The 23,186-nt window shown below is 41.7% G+C and overlaps 1 protein-coding gene across 1 annotated transcript in view; it reads left to right on the top strand.

The window, feature by feature from the left end:
- Positions 1-23,186, top strand: part of fgd (faciogenital dysplasia) — a 52,344-nt gene that overhangs the window by 16,554 nt on the left and 12,604 nt on the right. Inside the window, exons 2-5 of the mRNA XM_069723668.1 lie at positions 14,941-15,111; positions 16,960-17,161; positions 17,393-18,008; positions 21,139-21,228. Of these exons, the coding sequence (XP_069579769.1) occupies positions 14,941-15,111; positions 16,960-17,161; positions 17,393-18,008; positions 21,139-21,228 (1,079 nt within the window). The remainder of the gene's footprint in view (positions 1-14,940; positions 15,112-16,959; positions 17,162-17,392; positions 18,009-21,138; positions 21,229-23,186) is intronic.

Raw genomic sequence — 23,186 nt, forward strand, 5'->3', positions numbered from 1 at the left:
ATAACATGCTTTATTTACACATCAGAAATACAAATTATGTTTGTGAAAGAACTACAGTGCTGAAAGGGTCATTCGTTTAGTCAAAAAGATTTTTGAGAATAGATGATTTGAGGTTCTCAAATGTGAGGACCGGCTCCTTTTCTCTTTTTTATATTCTTTACATGCCAAAATCCAAATTATTATCAGAAGGAACGACTTAACAGAAAAATAATCAGCAAAACAGTTTCTTCTATTTTTAGGTTTTTGATTATTGACTGGTCAAAACAGGCCATTTAAAAAAAAAAGAAAAGAAAAGAAATTCAGCATTTGTCACTATTTTCTAACATATCAATGATAAAAAAAAAATTCATTGATTGAATAATTCTTTACTGCCTTGTAGGAAGACTACTCCACTTCTGAGGGTCACTGTGTTTCCAACAAATACCTAAAGAATTTCCTTCAAAACCTTCCCTCCTCTCCAGTTCACTCAGATCCTCACACACTCATGCAACAACTGCGCAGGCACACCCACTGATACTTACACACACTTCCCCCATCTTTCATTCAGTCACTTCTTTTCCTCTCTCCCTCCTCCTCTCTCTCTCTCTCTCTCTCTCTCTCTCACTTAACTCTCCCCTCCCTCTCCATCTCCCCATTTTTTTTCCCCTCCCTCCTCCTAACCAGCCTGGGCCGTCATTAGTTTCCATGGTGACAGTTGGGGAGGCATTATTGCCGGTTGAGAACTGCTCCTGGGTTCCTTTCAGAGCGGCGGTGGTGAAGGCATTGTTTAGTCCGCTGCTCTGAATGGTGTGGGGATCAGGACGGGGAAAGAGTAGGACAGGAGTAACGCATCTCTTTTTTTGGGGGCCAGGGACAGTGTGCTATTAGACGGTGAGGGGAGGAGGAGAAAGAGGAGGAGGAGGAGGAGGGAGGAGGAAAGAGGAGGAGAGAGAGAGGGAGGGAGAGAGAGAGAGCAGCAGCGTGGTGGTTGGAGAGTCGATGAGGGAACAGGAGTAGTAGTAAGCAGCAGCAGACTCATGCCGTCTCCCTGAGAGCACTACTAAAACCATCCAGACCTCTCAGACAGCCTGCTGGACAAAGATCGGACTCTGCTTTTTGTATTTTTATTTGTGCCACACAGCAGGGGATGGCAGGAACTCCAGAGGGTGAAAACTGAGCAAACATCGAAGGTAGATGGCAAACTGAGTTTACCCGGTGAGTTACAAATGGCGCTTCGTCCTCTCTCTGTAGTAGATTCTTATGTGTATCTGATTCATGTGCACACTTGCATAAAGAAGCGTTCTACCTTTAGTTTATAGGTATAAAGTGCTGCTGCTTCACAAAATGCATGTGTTTTCCTCCAATTCAAGCCCCAGTCTGGGTTATGTTTGGGTGTGCGGGCTTGCAGCTGTCTGCTGAATGTGGGCTAATTCTCACTGCCCTCTGAAATATACATGCCAGTCTGCATGTTTTATTGAGAACGTACATTGGGGGCAATTTTCTGCTGCCTTGATTCCTGGATTCCCTGCAGCGTTTCTTTTAGGGGAACTGTAGAGTGGGACAGCGGACGTGTGTTTTAGTTCTAGTTTGTTTGGTTTTCCGTTTCATCTACACTGCAGTGGGTAATTAGGAGTGAGAGCTGAGCCCTGTGGCTCCCTGAACAAGTGATATTTGGGGAGTAATTGTGAGCAGCAAATAGTGCCAATGTTTTTTTTTTACCCCTCTGCTGCACGTCTTCTTGTCTTTTTTTAAATTTTTTATTAAAGCTGCACTCCTTTTTTCCTTTTTTACAATTTTACAACTTCACGTGAATACAAGGAGAGGCTGAAGTGACACGGCGATGACCACTACTAGCTTAATGATGTCATTACATGGCAGCGTGACAGTGATTTCCCAAGATATTTTAAAGCTTAATAGATTGCACAGCCACTGTTTGACTATTTAGTCATTTATTTAGCACTGATGTTAGTGTTCAGTTTCTTAGCTTTTTTTTTTGGGGCACACTATAATTTAGATGACTGTGGGGAGTTGTCTTAAAGAGAGGGGAGTCTGAGTGTTTCCATGACGACCGGCAGCAGCTGTGTGAGCCGAGGCTGAGTGTGTGTGTGGCAGACACTGTGGCATTGCCTAGAGACTGCGAGACTCGGCCTAATCAACGACCTTTTGACCCAGATCAATGGGATGATGCTGAGCCAAGCAGCCACAGAGTCTGGCTGGCATATATACACTGTAGTACGATGCCGGCCGGTGCTGTGCAGCTGTTTACGTTTCCTGGATCTCCACGGGCTTCGCTGGCATCAGAGTGGTCTGATCCTCTTAGACTGGTGGTAGTATTAGTGTAGAAACAGGTTTTTTTTTTAAATATATATCACCATAATCACTGATTTATTAGAAGTGTAATTAAACTAAGTCTAACCTCAGAATATCCAAGTCCCTGCTGGTGCTGGATTTCTTCATGCTACCATTCATGAAGTGGGTGATATTTTGTAGATAAAATACCAATAAGTGGACAAAAAGTTTCACAGCCAAACTTTATCTAAGCTTTCAAACATGCCTTTGTCAGTGCCCAAACCACTAAAGCTTTGCTAAAACTTCTGCTCATGTATTAGAAGCAAACAGTTTTAAAACTAAAATGACCTTTGGTTACAAGTCAGAAGGGGGAAAAAAAAAAATCGCCTGAATCAGCTCCTCTGTGAGAAAGTCCCAACAAAAACAGGTAATCACGAGCTGTCAGACAAGCCATAAACACCATGAGCTGATATTTACGGTGAAGCTGCTATGTAGAAACCACCCGTACTTAAAGCCAACACACAAAGGCTCACACAGTAACCTTGTGTGAATGCCAAAATCCCAGAACCCCTGGGCAGTGGAAAAAGTTGTGAGTCATGTTTCACCCATTTCCCTACGTCTGGGCAGGTTTACTTTTAGAGAAAGCCAAAGGAAAGGATGTCTTTAGCCCGCAGTGTCCACAAGTATTTAATTCACGGGTGGGTCTGTAACTGTGAGCGCAGCCGTTCTGTGCGAGTCATTAGTTTTAAAGATTGGTCTGTTTGTAGTTCTGCATCTGCGCATGTTTTTTTTTCTTTTTCTATATTTCTTCCTTTTATTATGATGTTGTTTTCATTATTTTTTCCACCTCATCATGTAGATGTAAATTCATCAAAGTCAAGCTTGTGGTTTTTTTCTCCATTCCTTCGCTGAATCAAGAGGAAGTGCCTCATGTTAGTCAGAGATGCTGGAGAAGTTGTGGTGACACTGACCCACACACACACACACACACACACACACACACACACACACACACACACACACACACACACACACACACACACACACACACACACACACACACACACACACACACACACACACACACACACACACACAGACAGATGCCATGTTTAACAGTCAGCCTGATTAGTGTACTCCATCACCCTGGTAATTATACCCACAACTTCCTCTTCACTCAGGGCACCTGGGGTCCTCCACCACTTGGAGCTGGTGATGGTATTTCCTGTGGCGTTGTTATGATAATTATAGGGATCAGTAAAAAATAAATTTCGAGTGATTAGATAATGATGCACGAGTAGACACTGCTGCCACCGTCTTAACAAGAGGACACAGTTAAGACAGTGTTTTCTGTGTGACATATCACTTTCACTCTCAACTTTTGTGGGTATTCTTCAGGTTGGAAAGTGAGAAGACACAAGTGTTTTGCATTCTAGTATCATGGCTGTTCTGGTGTCTTTGTGTGCATATGCTTGTGTGCGTGTGTCTTTTACTTCTCCATTGGGTCTGGGCAGTCAGTCGGAAAGTGTTAGGCGCTCTCTTGTCTTCACTGAAGCATGTGTGTTGTCTTTGTACGAGACTTTGCCGTCAGACAGGAGGAAGAGAAAAATATTCACATGCAAAGACACATTCACAAACGCCGTACCAGCAGCAGAAATATTTGCATCTTTTAGTCTGACCTCCTTCAGGAGAAAAGGCCATTTGTGTCTACTTGTTGTCTACTCTTGTAAAACCATAACTTACTTCAAAAGCTCACAGGGTTTCAGTGTTAACACTGGAGCTGTCTTTGTAGTTGTGACCTGCTGCTGTGGAAAGGATGAGGGATGGCTTCCAGAGGCCAGTAACGAGATATTTAATGATTTTCTGCTGCAGGGCACAGGATGAGTGCTTACAGTTACTCCAGCGCATGTGTTTATGTCCTTGCATACGTTCTTCTTCGTTAACAGACAGTTTTTTTGAAATATATTCTCCTTAAGGGATTCTGACTGTTGAATCCTTTCCTGCCTCATTGACATCAGGGGAGGGGGACTTCACTGTCTCCTCGTAAAGTGTAAAGTCAGTACCTGTGCACACATCGAGCTGCTTGCAGTAGCTACCATAAATGGTCAATTTCAGGACAGTAAGCTCTTCTTCATGATCTTCCAGTTTTGTGCTGCACATTGCCTCACTCATGTTTCTCAGGAGCAAAAATGTGGAAGTAGGGAAACGTGGAAATGGGAAAGAAAGGTCAAACACTATTATCTTGTAGCATTTATGTGTTGTGTCTTGTAATAAATCAAGCCAACTAAATTTAGTAGCACTCTAGAAAATGTATAAAATATTTTTATATAAATTTAATATCATCTTTGACGTTGACCAACAGACAACAAGTAGCAGCATGAACAGCAGCTCTCTAATTGGGCCCTTCAGATGCCAACGCCCCCTCACCCCCCATGAGAGACAAGCTGGTGCAGGTAACAGATGAGGTGACAGGTGGGCAGAGCTGCCTGCTACAGGCAATTATGCCTTTCTATAGAATTTCAACAAGGACTATGATTTAGCCAACGGTCCTGTGAAAGACGATACGACAGTTTTGAACAGAGTAGATGCTAGAAACAGTGTAAATGACCCCCTTCCACTGTTCATGTCATGGGAAGTGTGTGTAAAGTCTATGTTGTTTGGCTTGAAAACACCTGATGACCAAATATTTAGTGTGTAACCTTCTCAGAAGTGAGGATTTGCACATTTTTTCTTTGCCTTGTGTAATTGTAGAAGTTGGTGACCATAGATTTATGGGTTAATCAAAAGAGTAACAAGTATATTCATCATAATGAAATAATTAGTTGGAGCCTGAATTAGATCTGTATTTACCGTTCTTAAAGGTTATGAAAGGGTCAGTTCATGTCTTGTTTGAGCATCACTTACATGTTGAGTACATATTAGATTTTATTAAAGGAGAAAATCTGTAAATGAATGCAGGCTCAGAGGGTCACCTGGATTGTAGCACAATCATGTTAAACTATTTAATTTAATTTCTTACTCACACTGTTGCTCTAAAGACTAGAAGTAGGTCAGCATCTCTGTTTCAGGTCCGAGGAGTGAGATCAGCGTCTTCCATTTGAAGGTTGTAAGAAGCTGTCGCTGGCAGCCCGTCGGTCTCCTGTGTGGCTACATGAACGTGACTCTGAGCACTGCAGTGCAGTGCTGTGAGGGGAAATACTGGAGCCATTAGAGAGGAAACAGGAGCCTTTATTAGTCTGTCTAGTGTACACCTGGCTTCCATAACAAGCCTCTCCTTGTACAGTGATTTGTGTGTGAGTGTTTACTCATGGTTCTTGGTTTGTCTTGGCTGCTTGCTATCATGTCTTAGCTAATTCTGCCCCTTCACAATCCTCAGCTTGAAAAGGTTTTCTCAAAATATTAATTTAGGCTTCTCCCTCATTGGCATTTAAAGGTATTCTCATCTAAGAAATTGCAGCGAGCTGGTGTCATGCACTTCGTTCAGAGTTTAGACAGACTGACAGGAGTGCTTGCCTCAGATGCTCCTAGCCGGAGAGAGCCCATTGCTGACGCTGCCTTTCAGGAGCCAAGTGACATTTTGCTAAAGATTCTGACGTCCAAAAAGACGCGTCAGTGTTGAATGTACTGTGACCCTTATGTGTGTATGTTGGTAAGAGTCCAGTGTGGATGAGCACTGTGGAGTAGCAGTGAGGGAGGAGGCCCAGCCTTCAACCTGGTTCCTCACCCTCAACCTTTCTTTTACATCAGCCCAGCCCTTCACATCCACACACACCCTCTCTGGATTAGACCAACCAGACTGGACTGAACTGGACTGGAATGGGCAACATGTTGACCTGTACTGGACAGGGCTGTCCCGCTCCGGGACTCTGACTGTCAACAGCCTCATAGACACTCCTCTCCACATGCTGACATCTATCCTGCCTGGTACAGATACAGGGTGGAGCGATGGGCACCTTTCCACCTCACCTTAACACTACCACACAGTTTTGAGAGCAGAGGTTGTGTTTGGGGACAAAACCGCTGACACGTGATACAACACTGTATGAAAATGTGAATGCATGTGGTGACTCAATGAATATATTTGGGCATAATATTGGCAGAAAAATCAAATCATAAATTCTTAAAATTGGAGTTTATTTCTACTTAAGTCAATGTATTTATATTTATCTCGAAGCTGTTTGCCACCAACCAACCTGTGTTTTTTTAAATTGATGTTACAACATTTACCACTACATATTACATTAACTTGCAATCTTCCTCATTTTTTAACAACACGAAGTAACATTTGCAAGCACATGTCCACATGAAACCCTTTTCTCTGTGTTAATCAGCACAGAAAAAGAATTGACAAGTGTCAGTTCTGACAGTCAATTAAGCTTTTGTTATTAATCAAGCAAACATATACTTCTCATTAGAGTGCTTTCTCTTTTTTATTTAACATTGTAAATTGAATACAGCAGTTTGTGGTGGTTATTGATTATTCTGCCAATTATGTACCTGATTAATTGTCAGAAAATAATGAAAAAGGCCCAACATAATTACCCACACCCTAAGGGGACATTTTAAAATGTGTTTTCTTTTGTTGCCTACACATTAAAGCCCCCCGAAATTAATATACAGTCACTAGCGTGCATGATAAATACCATTTGTTCTAACAAACGTGTGGTTGTGTTTTCTGGAACAGCTGGACCCACTGGACACGCTCTGCATGCATCACTTCTCGCTGTTGTTCTGCAGGGGAAGACTGGCTTTTCCAGAGGTGTAATTCTGTGGCCGTGCGAGGTGTGTGTTGGTTGCCTGTGAAATGTTCTCTCTGTGTGGGTTGCATTTTATTTGGAGAAGGGTACGATTTGGTCGGCCGTGTTTTCGGTGGCGGCTGAATGTTTTTCTGTGGCCGCAGTGGAACACTTTGCAGCCGGCTGTAAAACGTTAGCAGATCACAGTGTAATGGTAGCAATGTTGACATGAGTTAAGTGGCAAAGTAATTTTGTGGTCAGTGCCGCACATGGGTTTCTATAAAGCTAAACCACCGGGCTTTGCGACAGAACAATGTATGCATGTGCATGTTTACATTTATATACACTCGTTTAGTGTGCATGCGTGCTTGTGGTGAATAGTGTGTGGTTATCTCAAGAGACTCAACATCTTTTGAGGCGTCATCAGTCAATATTTAATCAATAATGCCGTCAGCTATAGAGGCAGTTTCTGACTGGTCCTGTCCACCACAATGATTGGTTAATCCCACCAGTCAATGTCAATGTATGATAAAATAATCAATACCGTCACACCTCAAAGACCCTTACTCAGTATAAAGAGCGCTCAAGCCTTGATCCAGAAGATTAAACTGCATAATGATCATTACAATATGGCCTTCCTAGGATGGGGAATGATTGAAATTTATTTTGAAAATGCTATTTCAGGCTTTAGGTGCTGATGACTCATGGAGCAGATCAGTGTTTGTTACGACCTCCCCCACCCCCTATGGGAATGGAAAGAGCTGGAGTGTTTTTTTCCAGGACCAGCGGTTAGAAATTCCCTCTGTTTGTGAGGATGTGTTCGTGTTTAATAAAACCGGGCTCTCCTGCGCAGCTTTGCCCTGATTGTTGTGCAGAAAGTCCAGTTGGGTTTTTATGTTCCGCTGTGAAAGCCACCATTGAGAGCCGCTACAGTAGATGTCAGAGGCTTCAGTAGTTTCTGGGACAGTCGGGTAGTCATCTCCACAGGCAGGTTTGTAAACACCCTTGTTCTCCTGTGTGTGTGTGTGTGTGTGTGTGTGTGTGTGTGTGTGTGTGTGTGTGTGTGTGTGTGTGTGTGTGTGTGTGTGTGTGTGTGTGTGTGTGTGTGTGTGTGTGTGTGTGTGTGTGTGTGTGTGTGTGTGTGTGTGTGTGTTGCCCTAATTGCCAATCTGGCTGTTTCCTTTACAGTAATGCTCTGGGCTACAGTACAGACTGTAGCAGTCAAACAGAGGCTCATTTCTCTGCAGCATAATAAAAGCCCAGCTATTGGTGAGGGGAAGCTGTGAACTACAGAGGCCAGTGTGCAGCCAAACTATCATGTGTTTGATAAAATTGTAATCATCCCCTTGTCATGTCCTCACATCATTGTGCTACTTACTGTAATCTCTTGAGTGTTCCCCGGTGACTTGTATCTGCTGCTGATTGTGCTGGCCTTGAGTCACACACACGGGGAAAAGGTCTGTGAGTGTGTCATATCTCACCCTCGGCTTTTCTTCTGACCAGCCACTAAGGACAGAGCAGTGGCTGAGAAATAAAGGATGCTGTCTGACCCATGCACATGTCTACATACTTACTGGCTCACTAAGTGCTGGGTAGTGGTTCTTCTTTCTCCTGCTCGCATCTGTTGATGTGTGGTTGCTTTCTGATTTATTCATTTAACGGGAAGAGTGCACTTTTACCAGAATTGTGCGTCTACTCCAAATAAAGGTTGTTCTTTTATAGTTTACTTTGACCTACCTGCTATATTAACAGTATAAATCAGCACTGTTGCCGTGGCAATGGCTCATTCTTTGGTTTCCCAGGGCGCAGTGTAGTGCAATTCCTTCTAGAGCAACTTGATTTAGTTTGGGACTCCACATTGATGATACCACTCTGATATCAACACGTCAATCTTTGTTTATGTTTATCTTTCTCCACTTTTTGACAGTGTATTTTTGCAGGAACTGGAAGCAGATGGGTCTGTTTTTCCCCCACTGTATTTACAGCTTTGACTACTACTATATATAGTATGCTGATGCTTGCTAACACAGCTCATCATTGCTGTGTTGCCTCTGTGATACTTCCCACTTTCTCGTAGCAAAACCACTTAATTGTATTTGTGTTTTTCATTGTAAGCTATGACTTTCATCAACACTTTCCAGCCATCTGCTGCCTCCTCATCCTCGTCCCAATCGCTCTCCCTGTTTTATCCTCCCGGAAATCGCGCGGTCCTAATCTGTGGGAGCTGCTGAAATCTTCCCACTTAGTGTGGGAGACATGTCAGAGTGCCTGCTGTGCCCACTGACCTAAATTAGGGGGAGAGGCCGGACCTAACAAGATGACTTGCCTCTGCCTCCTCTGCCCCCAGCGACTGAGAAGCCATGATACCAGTGAATCTTCAGGCGCCACTAATTCTTAAACAACACAATAAATAGTTTCCACAGAGGGCTTCGCTATAACAGATGAGTCAACACAGATGAGTCAACCTGATGAGAAATAGATGAATATAGATTTGTAATCTGGGGCCAGATGTGTACATGATTGGACAGCTGTGGATCCGTCTGTATTTGTGGTGCAGGATTGCATGTGTGTGTATGTGTGTCAGTAGTCACTGCAGTGAACTGGGAGTTGGAGCTTTGTTACATCTGTAGTGAAATCTGCTGATTGTGAGAGATTGAAGATCTGTCATCCTTCAGCAGCTGTTGTTATACTGACACCAATATTTCCTCCTGGGTTTTCTTTTTTTTTTTTCTTCATTTCCCAACATGTGCATGGGGGATTGATCCTGTTAAAGTGATGCTCCACCTGATCTCTTACATTTTATCAATGAGAATTTAACACTGAAAAGAGTTTATTGGTACAACGATTTCTTGCTTTCTGAGCATGCATCTTACAATAGATTCTCCTATTGATGCATTTTCATTTACAGAAATCGTGGCTTTTCTAAACAGTCATATTTTTGACAGAAGCTAAGTACGTACACGTACATCTTTGTACCATCCATTTTCAAATGAGATTTAATTGCCTTTTCCGTGATTATGGAACCTGTCAGCGGTTTTTATTGACTATTTTGAACCATATTGCTTGTTTATTTCTGTGCCCCTGTGTGCTTATGTCAACCATATAAATAAAAATATTTGTTTCTATGTGGATTTCTGACTTTCTGTCTTTTAACCATTGGGGCGCTAACTGAAAAGTAAATCCAGGTCAGAGCAGACATTACTGTCTCCTGCTGCACAGGGAGGAAGGAGTGGAAGAGTGGTAGATGAAATGGTGCTAAAACTAATAGTGTCGGTCAAACACTGTGACCTTTCTGAATTTTTTTTCCATCTTGCAAAAGAACAGCGGTGTGCGTGTGTGTGCGTGTGTGTGTGTGTGTGTGTGTGTGTGTGTGTGTGTGCGTGCGCACATATCAGAGAGTTTAGAAGTGAAGTGGCTCGATGACCATTACAGACATTGGATGAGAGACTGCTACTCTTTGACTCAGTCTTTCAAGGTATCACACTGCAGGAATCAGATCAATATGACAGTGAACAGAGAGAGCAACATGGAGACAGATGCACTGAAAGGAGCGGAGCAGGTGCAATGAAGGCAGAGAAACTGGGAAATGTGATGGTGACATATGACACAGGAATAATGAGGTGCGGCACTCGGAGAGGATGCCACTGCAATGCACCAACGTCTCGGTGGGGAATCGGTGGGAAGGGTTGGTTGAAGTTTTCGGAGCGGGATTGTCAGCTCCTCATCACCAGGGGTTGGTTTGCGGGCAGCAGACCTGATTGACTGGCTGTCTGAGCGGGGAGACGCTACTGAATCTGAGTGATCTGTCTCCCAGACAGCACTACTGGTGAGAGGCCTTTACTCAAGGGATGATGGGTAATAAATGACTCTGAGGGGGTCGCCTCAGGGCTGACGGTGACTGGCAGGCAGCTACATTTGTGCATTTCGTGGATGTGTGTTGTGAATCTTTGCATCGTAGGTGTTTGACAAAAAGGGAGATGACACATGAAGAGTTTCTTTGTAAATGAGACAGTCAGAATTTTTTTATATAAATAACAGCAGCTGAAAGTTATGCAAATTATAGGTTTGACTTTTTAATGAAACTTTTTTTGATTGTTTGGCAAATTTTGCTTTATTCATTTTAGATCACATTTGTTTCCCAAATTAAATCTAGGCTGTTGTTTTTTTTGATTGTGAAATTCTTTTAATTCATTTAGAAAATTACACAACTATTCATTAAGAACCTTTTTTAAGTATTGCTGTCTGTGGAACTTTAATACTGTTAGGCTTCTGACAAATGTGTCCCTAAAATTTTGTGTCAAAACACATCAAGAATTGAAAGATAGCCCTGGTTTCTAATCTTGGTTTAAATCAATGAATACACTTTAAATCTATTGATTAATCTGTTTTATAAAAACAGATACTGTATATAAGAGACTCTACCTGCACAAATGTGAGAGCATTCGAGCACATTGCTGTAATGTAGTGACATTGGGTTTTTCTCCTATGACAGCATCACTGAAGCTGAGATTTGGTGAGGCCACGTGCTTTTCACTCATACAGAAGGAGAGAGGTTGGGAGTGTCTTTTATGTTTTTCAACGTGTCCCTTTCAAATACCTGAAGGGATCTGAATATTTCAGTCCACGGCGGCCCTTCGCTATGTTTAGAAATACACTGTAATGCAGTATTTCTGGTTACAACTCAGAATATTCACAGTGCCTCTCCGGGTCATTCTGTTCACTTCTGAGGAGTGCGTTACATCTCATGAGTGAACAGGGAAGACGGCAGATAACTTGCCACTTGGTTTGTCCAGTTAAAGAGATGTATAGTGGCTAATAATGGCTGAAATTGTTTCTGCAGGGAAAGGGTTGTCATAGTAACACCGCCCTACAGGGTGCAGCGGCGATAATGTTATCGGATGTGTAAATTCTAATTGTCCTCTTCATCCACTCCTCAGTAACTGGAACTGAGCAGAGGAAACTAATGAGCTAAGATCAGTGCTTCCTTTTGTGTTTTCACAAAAGCCTTCTTAAAGAATTACACAGCTACAATATTAATATCATTTCTTGGATCCCTTTGAGTCCAAATCAATTACGTGACCGCTTCAGACCGACACACTATGAGTATTGTCAGTCATGGAAGTGTCTTTTGAGATTGTGTGTTACGGGCAAAGTTCACTTTATTGTGGCCCGGCTGTAAGACTATATGCCCGGATTACCGGGCTCTGCAGTGACACACAATCACGTCACTTTGGCCCCAGGGGGAGGGACTTGGATCAGGTTTGGCAGGTGAGCAGACAGGTGCTGTTCCTCAGACACAACTGGCAAAGGATCGGTGAATGTGCATGTTTGGTTGTAATGCAGAACTGAGCCTTGAAGGACTTTTTAGGGCGTGTGTTTGGATTGGTATGCCACAAAGACTAGCCTCAGTTGCGCACTTTGGAAAAGAGGGAGGGCAGGATTTATTTTAATATTGACTGTGTTGTGTGATTTTTTTTTTTTTTTTCCTTTCATTTGTTCTTTGGACTTTGGATATGTGAAACTTGCTGACAGGAGGAAAGGTAATGCTCTTTAACACGCTCCCTTCTCAGGACATACTGTCCTGTTTACTGTGTATATTGTTTTATAATCATTTCTTTTATTTAACAGCTTTTAGTAACAGCTTGAGATCATTATGATATGAAAAATTAGAACTTTAATTCACTTGTTGACATATTTTCCAACGTACATCTTGAGTTCTGTGGATCAGTTGTGCCATTTCATTTTTGGTTTGTGAAATTTTAATTAAGAGAAACTGTGGGTGTCAGTTCCTCTCTCTCTCTCTCTCTCTCTCTCTCTCTCTCTCTCTCTCTCTCTCTCTCTCTCTCTCTCTCTCTCTCTCTCTCTCTCTCTCTCTCTCTCTGTGCTGTGTCGTCAAGTTCCTGTTTGGTGTTAAGCAGTTTAATATGAGGGTCAGGTTTTGCTCTCAGGTAACCATGGCTACACTGAGTTTCCATAGGTACCAACCCCTATGCTGTCGTCTCCCACTGCTGTTTGTTTTTCCCAGGAAAGACTGCATTCAGTCTTGGGTCAAAGAGTACTTTACCAGGCAGTTGTTTGGCTGTAGGACATGTATGTTCCCTTGATCATGGGTCAAGCTTTTCCTCTGACTCAACCCTCAAGTTATCTCTGATATAGAGATTAGCTGAAACCAAGGCAAGAGACTCAGTATTTTTCTTGCTTTGGACTGAATACACTTGAGTCAAAATTAAAATAAAACCTACCTGCTATGGGTACTGATTTGTGATCCTCTGTGTTGAAAACATTTGTAATCTCTGTAATCTACAGATCTGAGAGAGCTGTTTGCTTTGTCTCCTCTTGCCTTTCTCTTATTCCACTGTGGTGCAGCGATGGTGGGAAAGCCTGCAGTGTGCCACATGGGACAGACAGCGTAACAGGACTCATTACTGACTGAATTTTCTCCTTCCACTGCCTGGAGCACTGCAGAAAACACCAAATTAGATGTGCCAAGACTCTTGTGGGGGCTGTGTGCCATGTTGGACTGTAATCCAGTTGAGAGAGAGTTGGTGTGACTCCATCGAATCCATGAGCCTGAAGGAACAGAGCTGTGTGGCTGTAGTTTGCATAGTTATTATCATAATCTACTGAGGTACATCAAGTTGTTCTACACATCAGTAACAACAATGCCAGAAAGGCAGCTGCGGTTGCAAACAAAACCGAAATAGAAAACATGCAGTGCACACAGGAATGGACACGCACTCTTCCACACGCACAAAATTGTTGATTTATTTTCCTCTGACTAAACTTCATATATCTTGTATCCAAAGCTGACTGTCACATTTACGTTGGAACAGTTAGGGGACTTCTATCTTGCATTAAATATACAAAAATCTGGGTGGAAATTTGATGGAAAACCATCTGGGGTATGTTTGTCACAAGATTTCAGCAGTAAAAACAAAAACAAACTCATGAGTGAACGGTCATATAAAATTCTTATGAAAATTTGCGTAAAAGGACAACTTTGTTAATATTCTGTTTTTTCTTGCTGTCAACAAATTCTTAAAAAAGCCAATAACGAATTTATCAGACTAACAGGAATTTCCAATGTAGTTGAAGCCAGATTTTAGGCGAGATGTGGTTATTAATATTGAGTACTGCACCAAATCTGCAGCTGAAAGTAGTCCACAAGAACTGCATGTTTTATTATAGTTTGAGTGATGTTTGCTTAACACTACAGTCCAAAGCCATCTTACGAATATATTTATCCTTTTTTTAATAAAGAAACGTCATCAAGAAACGAAAGTTTGTGAAATTTGTATTTGAGATGTTGAATTTGGGTTTGGTTTAGGTCCTGTGATGGGATCTGCTGACAGTCACCAAAATACAGAATATTGGCCACGTCCTATAATCAAATTCTCTATCTAAGTAAAACAAAATGCAGTCCACTCACTGTCTTTCAAAGCCATTAAAGGTCAAACTGTTTGAATCAAAATCAGGTGTACCAAAAGGACAGAAATCTGCATTATGAAGGTACTTTCTCTGTCACACACACACACACACACACACACACACACACACACACACACACACACACACACACACACACACACACACACACACACACACACACACACACACACACACACACACAAACAACCTATTTACAGACAGTGTGCAGAGAAGATCCGATGTGCTCGGTCAGATATAGGCCACAGAGTGTGACCACAGGCCGAGTGTCAGGATTGATGCTTCTTCTCCTCTGTGGTCCCACTGCTCTCTGTCTGAGGGCGACACCCTGAAACACGCTGAACTCAAGGTCATTCACCTACATTACTGTCACTGCACACCGCTGCATTGCTATAGCAGGATTATTCCGGGATGCGGATGCGCGTTTAGATGAATCTTATTAAAGTGATCGATACCTGATATTATCTTTCTTCGTGTCTCTTCTCTGCAGACCTCCCTGCCTCCTCTCTGCAGTACCAGTGTGGATCAGTGGACTACCTGTGTTCTCCACGGCTGGTAAAGAAAGGCCCGACCCCCAGACCATGTCACGAAAGGCCCGCCGTCAAACCGCGGCCCCAGCCCTCCACCTCACCCAGACCGCCAACTGCACAGAAACCTCAAGGTAAACTCCTGTGACACGCCGTGGCTCCTTCAGTTTGTCAGTTTTGACATTGGTGCTGCCATTGCGATTGAAAGGTGCAGCGAGATCAGACCGCTGCTACTTGAGCTGTCATTTATTCTTCTCTGAAAAACACTTTCCCATAACACGGTACGTGTCAGCTGTCTGGCCTCACTCTGCCAATCACGCTGCTCAGTAGGTCACCTCTGCAAGAGCTGCTGGTGTAAAGCAAGCCAGTTGCTCCCAAGTGTTTGCGTTTGGGCATCAATTGAAGAATGCTAAATATGAACAACATGTGTTATATTTAGGGAGTAACTGAGAAAGATATCAGGACATTCCACCATAGACTTGACCCAAATATTTACAGTGAAAAGATCACAGCTAGTCAAAGTTTGCTGAAGGAATGTGGGGAGAATAATTCATGATGATCATGTTTGATCATGATGAGCATTTTTAATATATGCAAATCGGGGACAAATTAAAGGAAAAATAAAACGAGTGTTTTAGGAAAGCCTTCCAGGAAACCTTCAATATCTCAAGATATCCCCCAGATTGGATGTTTTTATGGGGATTGTAGAGAGTGCGGTCCAACATGTTGGTCCAAATTGGTTTCAACTGGGTTGATATTTAATGGCTGCAAAAGCCGTAATTTGGGCTGCAACTAACAGTTATGTTCAGAATCAAGTCATCTGGTGATATTTTCTTTATTATTGTTTTGTCTGTAAAATGTTAAAAACTGTATAAAAAAACAAACAAATTATGATAGTATTCGAGGACCTAAGCTTATATAGAGTAACTTCTTAGTAGACAGCAAATAGCTAGTTTTGTTTGATCAACAGTATGCAACCCAAAAATATCCAATTTACAAAGATATAAAATATACAGAAGCGGATATTCCTAAAACTAGAGGAGCTGGAACATCATGATATTTACATTTTTTTGTTGAAAAATCATTGAAATCAAGTTAAAACCATTTATTACCACTGATCATAATCAATTAATCATTTTAGCTCTAGCTATAACATATAAGTCACAAGTCTGTAGTTTTAATAATTACACATTCATACTGCGTTAAAAGTTCATGCTCTCGAGGGGTGATTAAGTAGAATAGAATACTTCAAAATGTGCAACAGAAAAAAATCTAATGGAACAACCAGTGGATCAAGTAAGAAATCCTGTACCTTTTATCAAAGTGGACCAGTTATAATAAAGAAACAAACTGAATTATGTTTTGATTACTACTTTAGTTCTAAATACAATTCTATTAAATTACTGTATAGAATATAATTTTTTTTTGTTATTTACAAATAACAGATGAAAGTTTAGAAACCGAAACATCTTGAATTTAATTGTCAGGAGTCATTTGCATGTAGACAAATCAGTTTCTTAAAATTACATATGTGCGATTATACAGACCTTGACAGTGTATTTGAAAACTTTTCGTGTGCAGACATGCATTAGTGCAGTGTGTGTGTTTTAAAGACAGCTGTCACTTCTGCGCACGTACTTCTTTTTTTTTTTTTTTTTTTTGTGGCTCGGTGGCTGACGCACTCACTCGTCTTAGCATCCTGTTCTGAATTAAGGAAGTCAGCAGATAGCTGACGCTCAGAGTTGAACTTGTTCTGTGCGGCTGCTCTACGTTTCTATCTTGGACTTAAAAAGATTTTTACTTTTGGAGTTTTGTCTGGAGGTTTTATGAGGAAACAAGCAAGTTTAACACATGGACACCATCATGGAGGTTTTCTCACTGGGATCTATTCGTGTTACCTGATGGTTTTTGGTAATGTCTGCAGCCTCATGCTTCTCTCCCGCTCTGCTCTTCTTGTTATGTCTGGACTTCGGCATCTGTAGTGCCCCCTAAACCCACGCACCTGCTCGCCCTTGGGCAAGACAAGAAACCTAAACGGATCCCCCCTGCACCTTCGAGGCCTTTGCCAGCGCCCCCTCCTCCGCCTAAACCAAAGCCCAGCCTAACCCCTCCTGGCCCGGGAGCACAGCTGCAAAGAGAGGCCCAGAAGGTTGGGCTGCTAATTGAGAGGTTTGAGAATTCAAGGTAAGGTGGACATTTCATGTTAAGTCATGCTTTATCAGTTTTACAATGTTAGCCAGTTTGCAACCTTTTCATACATGCACTGGTTTTGTCATATAAGGATAAATACAAAAAAACCCAACTTGAGATTTGTTTTCTTCTTTTGAGTTTCCACTGTGCAGACCAAAGTATAGATATGATTGATAACAGATTTTGTGATTAAAGCAGACGTGACAGGGTTTTTTCTTTTCCCAGGGTCCCCATCCTGGGGGCGCTCCCACGGTCACAGCTGCACCTGTGTCTCAGGATGGACACTGTGTCTGACATCACTTCCTCCTGCAGCTCCGACACCACAGCAAAGGTTGCAGGAGACTCCTTTCCTGTGGACAAACTTGCACTTGGCACCTCTGAACGGACTGACGAAGTGTCTGAACTTTCCTGTCTGGCTTCCATGCACATCGACGGCTCGGACGATGCCGCGCTGGACGACTGTGCGGAGGACGACATCACACACAGCGTTAGTTGCCTCAATAATGTGGAGCGGGAGGAAGGCTCTTCCCAAAAGCTCCTGGACAATCCGGACTCCTCGGACCAGAACGGGAAGATTCCCAACCGGGACAGTGGCATCGACAGCCCGTCGTGCACCGCAGACGGGGAGGTTTTCCCCAACGAGGACGCCATCGACGAGGAGGATCATTACGACAGTGTCACTGAAACTGAGAGTGTATCCTGCTGCGTTACCCTGGGCAACAAGCGAGACTCAACGCAGGATGAGGACAGTGACTTGGACGAAGGGAGCAGTGGGGAGATACATTCTCTGACAGACACACAGACTGGCTATCTGACAGATACGCATTCAGAGGCGCACAAAGTGAGTACCTTGCACGATCAGCCTCAGCAGCCATAAACCTGAATGACCGTAATTGAATGTCTGAATACACACCACCCCACCACAACATTCACTATTTCATTTCCTTGTTGTGTGGTATTTTTCAGGAATTTTCACAGCTTGTTTAAACTAAGCACATCATGTGAGTTCAAAAGCTTCATGTCAGACACTCAGACTGCCTTTCATGTAATGGAAAAAGTTGCTTGTGTCTATTATTATCTCAGCCTGGATGAACATTTTCAAAGAATACTTCTACAGGAAATGTTAGATGCTATTATAGCCTCTGTTTTCTGGTCACAAGTGACTGACTTGTATCTAAAAGCGGCTCTGCTGTTACATAAACGGATGAATACCTGCTCAAAAAGCTGAAACAGGAGCTGGTGCTGATTGGAAGATCAAAGAGTCCACAGACACGAGTCTTCCCACAGCTGAGCTAAAATTTCAGACTTCTCATGTCCTTTAGTTGGACTATTGATTGTAAACAACACTGATACCTCAAACAGTGCACGCACTCTTCTTTATGTGCTGTCGATATGTCCTTTGCTGAGCCATTTTTGATATAAAAATATCAGTCTGAAGTCTTAAAATGCTAGGAGGCAAAAAAAAGATGAGAAATATAAAACTGTGTCAAACAAGAAGATACATCATTCAGGCTAAAAAAAAAAAAAAAAAAAGAAGGAAATGTTAGACAGCATGAGCTCCAGGCATAGTTTTAGCACGGCCGTCATGTAGATTTGCAAAGAATTGCTATCGTGGTTTTTCGCACATTTTTAATGCTGTAAAACACACCCAAATCTCCCCCAAATGTCACATGAATACTCAAACAGGCGGCCGCTGCTGTCTGCCCACACCCGCTCTCTTTTCGGGGAAAGGTATCTCTTCCTGATCCCAACACTGCTGTGCACAGGAAGGGTGTGTGTGTGTGTGTGTGTGTGTGTGTGTGTGTGTGTGTGTGTGTGTGTGTGTGTGTGTGTGTGTGTGTGTGTGTGTGTGTGTGTGTGTGTGTGTGTGTGTGTGTGTGTGTGTGTGTGTGTGTGTGTGTGTGTGTGTGCTTGTTAGTCTTTCTATGTCTGTGTGACACCACAGCTGACATGTTGATGGCTGTATAATGACAATTTTGTCACGGAGGATGTGGGTTTTTCAGTGATGTGCGCTACAAGAGGATGAGGACAGACTGAAAACAAGTACTTCTGACTTTGTGCCATCCACTCTGCAAACAATGACAATTTGAAGTTTCACGTTAGTTAGTAGAGTGATTGTTGGTAATGCTCGATTTTCTTACAGTCCATAAGCTGTGGTTTAAGGGTGAAGACTTGGGTTAAAGTTATATTTAAATTGGGGTTAAATGTGTGGTAAGCATAAATCTCAAGGAAGTTCGTGTAATCCACTCTGAAGGGATGGAAAAAAATGATGCATGAGTGCGTGTCTTCATTTGCAAGACAGCTGTTGTGAAACCCGAATTGTCGCAACAGGCCAAATGTTTCATGACCTCAATGCGTGCTATGGCTATGATACTGGGTTGGCTTTATCAGCAACATAATTGCATTGTTTTCTCAAATATTTTTGATGTTATCTCGGCTTCAGTAAGTCACGATGAGAAAAAGAGAAAGGCCACAGCAGCCAGTAACGTTTTGTCAGTTTCATAAGATTGCTGCTGCTAACCTAAACGGGTGACTAGAATAGAGCTCTGTTAGCGTCAGTTTATAGTAACCTCCTGCGGACGCTGCTTACTGTTCCCCGAGCCACAAGCATAAACATTCAGAAGGTTTATTTTAGTCCAAACATGTTTAAGATATATCTGAAATATCAGTTATTTTCTCCACAAAATAGAACAATTACCAAGATAAAGATTCTAACAATTACAGCTACTCCTCTCCCTCGCTAAATTTATTCATCCATTAGCTACACCTACTTATCCCTCAGAGGTTTGTGGGGGGCTGGAGTGATAACAACTGACTCTGGGCGTGAGGTGGGTTACACCCTCGCCTGTCAATCACAGGTCTGACACAAAGAGACAAACAATTTAGTAAGGCTTACACTCTAGAGTTCCTACATCACATACTGATATCTAGTTTATTGGATCATGATGGATTCCAAAAGTAATGTCAGAAAATCATATGAATATGTATTTAAACTCATTAAAAGTGAGCTCAGAGAAAGTTTCCGTCCTTCAGCAGATGAATGTGAAAACAGCCCTTTAGTGTCAAATACAGTAAATCAGTATCCAGTCAATGTCAAATATCCAAGTGAAGAGCCAAGAAGCAAAACAGATTTTAAAGTTTTAAGGGGCTTGAATAAATGATGGGCTTGTTACACCGTTTAGTTAATTTTGAATTCCAGACAATTATGTAATAACTGAGAGAGAAACAGAAGTGCAAAACTAAGCTTGTTTTTGTTAATATTGATACTATTCCAATTATTGTGATCACTGTAAGCTGATCATGGCACACAAAAAAAAATCATAGGTACAACAATATTAGCAATCATAATAAATAAAACATTGAAATATAGTTTAGTTTTGAAAATTGTATCCACTGTTGGCACACAATGAAGTCAAATTATTTTATAGCATGTATGTCAACAGTAAACATTTGCTGAAAAACAAGCTGCTGATTACTCTTATTGTAAACAGTGTGAAAAAGTAATTTCATTAAAAAAAAAATTTAAAAATTAAAAATTCTATAAGAAGTATATTGATCAAGGAGGGATGGTAGTTGTGCATTTTGCCACATTTTGGTTGACAATGCAGCTGAAAGGCAGCCTTCATATTTGCAACAGAAATGTTGTCTTGTTCAGATCATCTGTGTTATTCATCTTAATAAAGGCACTGCCATCAACATTTGTACGGAAAACTATTGCTAAAGACTAAAATGATGAAATATAAAAACACGTTTCCATTAGAGGAACAAATTAATTATGGTCTTCACTGCAGCAATAACTTTTAAAGGTGTCATCTCCTCTCATGGGTGTCACCCATGGGTGTCATTATTAAGGATGATGAAAACTTCTCAAGTGCAGAAGAAGTGAACGTTTCCTAAGTCATACAGGAGAGTTATTGTTCGTGCTTATCTTTGTTTTCATGTAATCTCCGGTGCTTGTCTGTTTCCTTCAGTGCTCAGAGGCTCAGAGGCTCCTGAACATCGCCAAAGAGCTTCTCCACACTGAAGAGGCCTACGTGAAGAGACTCAACCTCCTCGACCAGGTGACGCTGTGCTTCTTTACCTGTTCGTGGCTCTGTGAGCGTCACAGTGTGTTCTGAGGTTTCCAGTTCAAGTTTCAATCACCTGTGTGCAAGTGGTGAGATCAGGGTTTAGCTGGATTAATACTGGCACAGCACAACAACACTCTGATGACTAGATTACTCAGAGCAGAGTAAGCACGATCTTGTGAGAACCTTTGTGTGTGTGTGTGTGGGGGGGGGGGGGTTATTTTTATACATGAACAGCGTGAATACAGCTTTGTCACCAAAAACTTGAGCACACTAACTCTGTCTCTATTAAGAGGCATGCGTTTGTCAGGTTTATAATTAGAAAGCTCTTTTTGAAAATAAGTTTGGGCCTGATGATGTTGTTCAGCGTTGGCTTTTTACAGTAACATTTTAATCAAATTTACAGCTTATTTTCAATTTTATTCTGTACTATACATTAAAAATAGTACTATAAAAAATACATAAACTTTACAGTAAAGATAAAACCTATCCTGAACATGTTTAAGCTGTTCTTAATGAGGTTATTACATTAGTTTTTGTCATTTATTCCCACTGTGAAAAAGATTGCGGGACAACCATTCAAGGCTCATCAGTGTGTGGGGAAGTTTGTGAAGAGTCAAGGTGTTTGGAGCACTTTAGCCCTGAGCTAAACCTCCACTGATGTTACATTCATCTAATTGTCATTATTAAGGGTGATTACATGCAATTTAGCATCCAGGTTTTGATTGGATTTTTGGAGTAACCTTTTATGTGTTGCTTATGTAAACATATTGAGAAATATGGATACAGTGTGCTAACAGCAGTACTTCAATAGAGACCAAATAGTTTTCCCTATAAAAAGCTACTCCAGGTTTCTCTGTTGGTGAAGAACACAGTGGCTGAAATGTGAAAAATCAATGCACAGCTGTATACAGATAATGAATGCTGTTATGATCATGTACACAGTGATATGAATAATAACAAAACTGGGATAAAACACAAAACAGGGAAGTTAATGTGAATGTAAATGACCTAATTAGGTATATCAAATATCAGGAGATAATCAATAATGCCCGTTACAATTTCCCAAAGTACAGGTCTACTTCAAAGTCGCTATTTGGACCAAAATCTAAAAAATACTCAGTTTACTGTCTTTGAAAACAAAGAAGAGCAAGAAACTCAGATGAAGTGATTTCTTTTTCAGTTGTTTGATTCATGCGAATACTTTTTGTTTTCGATGGTTTCAGCTCCTAACTTCCCTCATCATATTTTACACCCTGATTTCCATCTCCTTTGCCATCCCAAGTCATGAGTTCCTTCAGTACTCCAGAGGCTCTTTTCTTGGAGCATCTCTCATTTTTGTAAATAACTTCTTTTTTTCTTTTCCTTGTACCTCAAATGTACAGTATTTGTGTTCACTCATGTCTGCGTTGAGAGTTCAGCTCCAGTGGATGCGTCTTCTTCCTCTTCGTTCAGTTCATGTGGTAGCAGAGAGGAGCAGCTGCCCTGTTGCAGAGCATCTCTGGTTTATTTGCTGCTGAGGGCAGAGAAGCCTCATAGTTAACTTCCTGTTTTAGTCTCACTACTTTCACACGACACCTATTTCCATGAATACAATAGATAGATAGATAGATAGATAGATAGATAGATAGATAGATAGATAGATAGATAGATAGATAGATAGATAGATAGATAGATAGATAGATAGACAGACAGACAGACAGACAGACAGACAGACAGACAGACAGACAGACAGACAGACAGACAGACAGACAGACAGACAGACAGACAGACAGACAGACAGACAGACAGACAGACAGACAGACAGACAGACAGACAGACAGACAGACAGACAGACAGACAGAGATACTTACTTACTTTATTAATCCCACAAGGGGAAATGTTTTCACTACAGCAGCATTATAGGTACAATAGTGCCCATCCATTGTTGTGACTGGCAAGGAAGCAAAAGT

The sequence above is a fragment of the Brachyistius frenatus genome, unplaced genomic scaffold (genome assembly GCF_029030835.1).
Source record: "Brachyistius frenatus isolate BFR_SWC_R1_liver_20210118 unplaced genomic scaffold, ASM2903083v1 Contig_6, whole genome shotgun sequence".
Lineage (NCBI taxonomy): Eukaryota > Metazoa > Chordata > Actinopteri > Embiotocidae > Brachyistius > Brachyistius frenatus.